At 54.2% G+C, this 3,688-nt stretch overlaps 1 protein-coding gene across 1 annotated transcript in view; it reads left to right on the plus strand.

Moving 5' to 3' along the window:
- The window catches only part of LOC101353800 (serine protease 30-like), a 12,897-nt gene extending 9,630 nt beyond the window's left edge, over positions 1 to 3,267 (plus strand). The window contains 4 exon segments of the mRNA XM_004373410.1: positions 1,222 to 1,393; positions 2,700 to 2,826; positions 2,918 to 3,088; positions 3,147 to 3,267. Of these exon segments, the coding sequence (XP_004373467.1) occupies positions 1,222 to 1,393; positions 2,700 to 2,826; positions 2,918 to 3,088; positions 3,147 to 3,267 (591 nt within the window).
- Positions 3,268 to 3,688: the final 421 nt, after the last annotated feature.

The following is a 3,688-nucleotide window of genomic DNA, read 5'->3' on the forward strand; positions in this document are numbered from 1 at the left end:
CCATCCATCCATCCATCCATCCCCCCACCTATCCATCCATCCATCCATCCATCCATCCATCTACGCAAAGACTCATGAACAAGTGTTCATAGAAGCTTTCTTGATAACAGCTCCAAGCAAACAACCCAGATGTTCATCAACTAGTGAGTGGCTAACTGAAATGAGGTATAAATCAAATGAAATACTACTCAGCAATAAAATGGAACAAAACTACTGAAATACAAATACCATAGATGAATCTAAAAAAATATGCTGTTGAATAAGAGATTCCAGACACAAGAGTGCACATGGTATGATTTCATTTCTATGAAACTTTATAAAAGGTGATGGAAAGTAGATCAGTGATTGCCTGGGGCCAGGTGGGGGGAGGGGACTGAGTGACAGGGGTCACAGGGGAGCTTTCCGGGGCAATGGAAGCTTTCTATGTATTGACTGTGGTGGTGGTTATGTGGGTGTATACCTTTGCCAAAACTCACTGAGCTGTACTGCCAACATAGATGGATTCATAGTATGTTAATTATGTCTCAATAAAGTCGATTTAAAAACAAAACAGGTACATCAGTGACGACCATTCTGAAAAGGAAAATAAGGAAACAATTCCATTTCTAATAATATCTAAAAGAATAAAACACATAGGGGTAAATTTAACCAAGAAGGTAAAGAACTTGTACCCCGAGACTGTGAAACATTACTAAAGGAAACTAAAGAAGACCTAAGTGAATGGAAGGACGGTCCATGTTGATGGGTCGGAAGACTTAATATTGTTAAGATGTCGATATTACCCAAAGCAATCTACAGATTCAAGGAAACCCCATCAAAATTCCAACAGCCTTCTTTGCAGAAATGGAAAAGCCAGTCCTTAAACTTATATGGAACAGAAAAGGGTGCCGAATAGCCAAAAACCCATTGATGTCGAGTCAATTCCTACTCATAGTCACCCTGTAGGACAGAGTAGAACTGCTGCATAGGGTTTCCAAGGAGCAGCTGGTGGATTTGAACTGCCAGCCTTTTGGTTAGTAGCTGTAGCTCTTAACCACTGTGTTACCAGGGCTCTGAATAGCCAAAGCAAACTTGAAAAAGAAGAGCAAAGTAGAACTCGCTCTTCCTGATTTCAAAACGTACTGTAAAGCTAAATCCAACAATACACTTTCCCAGCCTCAGGCTTGACTGTGCCTGAATCACAAGCCCTTTGTTTGACCCTTCCTGGTGCCCTTTCCCCAGGAGTGCTGTTTGCTGAGGGCTTACCAGGCTGTCACCCCACGTCCCCACCCTGGCATCACAGCATCCCAGGCAGCATCTCTCCCAGGCTTCGGGGCAGAGGGCCAGGGCCTGCCCACCTCCACCAACCCCTCTTCTCCTCAGCTCAGGAGTGTCCAGCTGGCTGTGCCCAGAGGTGAGCCCAGGCCTGCCTCAAGGGGACAGATGGTGGTGGACAATCCCTCCTCTGTGGTGGCCCCGGTGGGCTCAGTTGCCTTACGGGGCAGCGCTGAGTGGGCTGGCTAAGCATGAGGGGTGGGAACATTTGGGAGAAACAGGGCTCAGGGAGAGAGGAAGGGGTGACGGTGGCCGGGGAGAGGATGAGGGGCCCGACGGTGGGTGTCCCTCCTCCAGCGTTGGTGGGGACTCAGGGGGCCAAGGTGGCATGGTGATTCCTGTTCAGCTCTAGACCTAGACTCCCTATGACTGAACCTGGCCTTGGCCACCAACGACCCGCCTGACCTTGGGCAAGGCGCTGGATCTCTTGGTCTCAGTCTTTGAGCTGTGAAATGGGAACAGCAGCAGTTTGATGCGAGGATCAAATGTGATAACCCGCCGAGAGCCCAGCCTGAGCAAAGTGCACCCTCGGTGGGTGTCCTTATTCATGAAGTGTTCCCTCTACTGCAAATGCACTGCTCTTTAAGGCTGGTCCTCTCCCACCCTGGGCAGCTGGTCTGTGTCCCTGCCCCTCGTGCGGTCGTGGGGAAGGAGCAGGCTGGTTTCTCCTCCCCACAGTCCAGGGCTCTGTGCATCTTCGGAGCTCAAAACAAACACTGGTCAGTTGGCTTTGGACCCGTCCTTGGACTTGGCTGGTTAGCGTCACGGAGGCCAATCATGCCCCTAACCCGCCCCGTATGTGGCTCTTCCATCCTGCAACCTCTGTGGGCTGGGAAGGCCCAGGTGCCCAGGTGAGCCCAGGGCGATGCCCTGACGGCCTTGGCCTGGGCTGTGGGCCTCACTTGTCTGGGGGCTGTGGACAGGAATGCAAACACAGCACAACCTACAAGAGGCCCCCCAGGGTCTTCCGCGAGGGTGGAGTATTCGAGGCCCCCCTGATATAAAGGGCAGGTGAGGGGCTGAGACCACAGCCGAGCAGGTACGGGAGGGCAGGGGCTGGAGGGCCTTGGAAGGCACTGGGAGTAAGGGTCAGGGGGTGGGGGAGGCGGGCTTTGGTCCACCTGGGACCAGATCGGGGAGCAGGGAGGAGAGGGGTCCTCGTGAAAGCGGGTCTCTTCCAGGACCAGCTGTACACTTTGCAGGGCCCAGTGTAAAGAAAAGTCCGGGGCCCTGCTCAAAAATGAGGACTGACTTCAAGATGGTGGCAGCGGAGAGCATGAACCAGGTGCTGGCCTCTGAGCTGGTTTCCTGTGGGGCAGGCCCTGGCCTTCTTCTTGTCCCCTGCCCAACCTCCAGGGGTCCTCAGCCCTGACGCCTTCCGCCAGAGCCTCTGTTGGAGCTGCCCTCGCCCGCCTTCCTCCTGACCCCGAGGCCCAGGTCCTCAGGCATCTGGCACCATGCTGCTGGCCCTGACCCTTGTCCTCCTCACGAGTCCTGCCTGCCGCACGTAGGGTGAGGCCCTCCGCAGTCCAGCCGCCCTGGCCTCAGCGTCCGCTCTGCAGGCACCCCAGCCCGCTGGCTGACTTGCACCAAACGCTTGAAGATGCGGAGAGCAACCCCCACATCTCCTGCCTCCCTTCTCCATTAATACGAACCTTCTCTGCCGAGATGCAGGGCTGGGAGGCGGTTCCTACTTCTACGTCCCGTCCCGTGGGAAGAGCTGGGTGAGATCCAGCATCCGCATCTTCGTGGGGATCATTGGCGTCATCAAGGGGTGAGTAGGACTCAGGCTCCAGGGCTTTCCCCCCGGTCCTGGCCCTGCTTCTCTGCAGACAGTTTCAACCACGGGGGGCCCTGCAGTGGGTCCTGCCCCCACACCTCAGTGTCCTCCACCGCAACACTCCCTCCACCTCACTGGGCTGCACCGGACCTGCTGGAGCAGAGAGGACATGACCCAGACTTAAGTGAGGCTAAGGGTGCTCTGGGTAGCAAAGGGTCAATCACCTGCATGTCAGGTGGGAATACTGGGACCTCCCTCCTCCTGCTGCCTTAGGGCCCCTTGGTGGTAAGCAACAGAAACTCACCCCAGCAAGCGAATGCTCAGATCTCCCTTGTCTTCTCCCGACTCCTAACTAACGTGCAATTCTGTCCCCCCCATGGGGCCCTGGCTCTGTCCCAGGAGGGCCAGCCTCTCCTCTGAACCGCCCCTCCTGACTGCTGTCCCCATTGTCTGCCTCTTGGAGCCTATCCTTCTCCCAAAGGGCCCAAGGAGTCTTGAGCCAGGATTGCCAGATATAGCAAATAAAATTACAGCACATCTAGTTAAATTTCAATTTCAGAAAAAGGATATATTTTTTTTTTAGTGTAAGTATAC

Source organism: Trichechus manatus, unplaced genomic scaffold (assembly GCF_000243295.1).
Source record: "Trichechus manatus latirostris isolate Lorelei unplaced genomic scaffold, TriManLat1.0 scaffold00024, whole genome shotgun sequence".
Classification (NCBI taxonomy): Eukaryota; Metazoa; Chordata; class Mammalia; order Sirenia; family Trichechidae; genus Trichechus; species Trichechus manatus.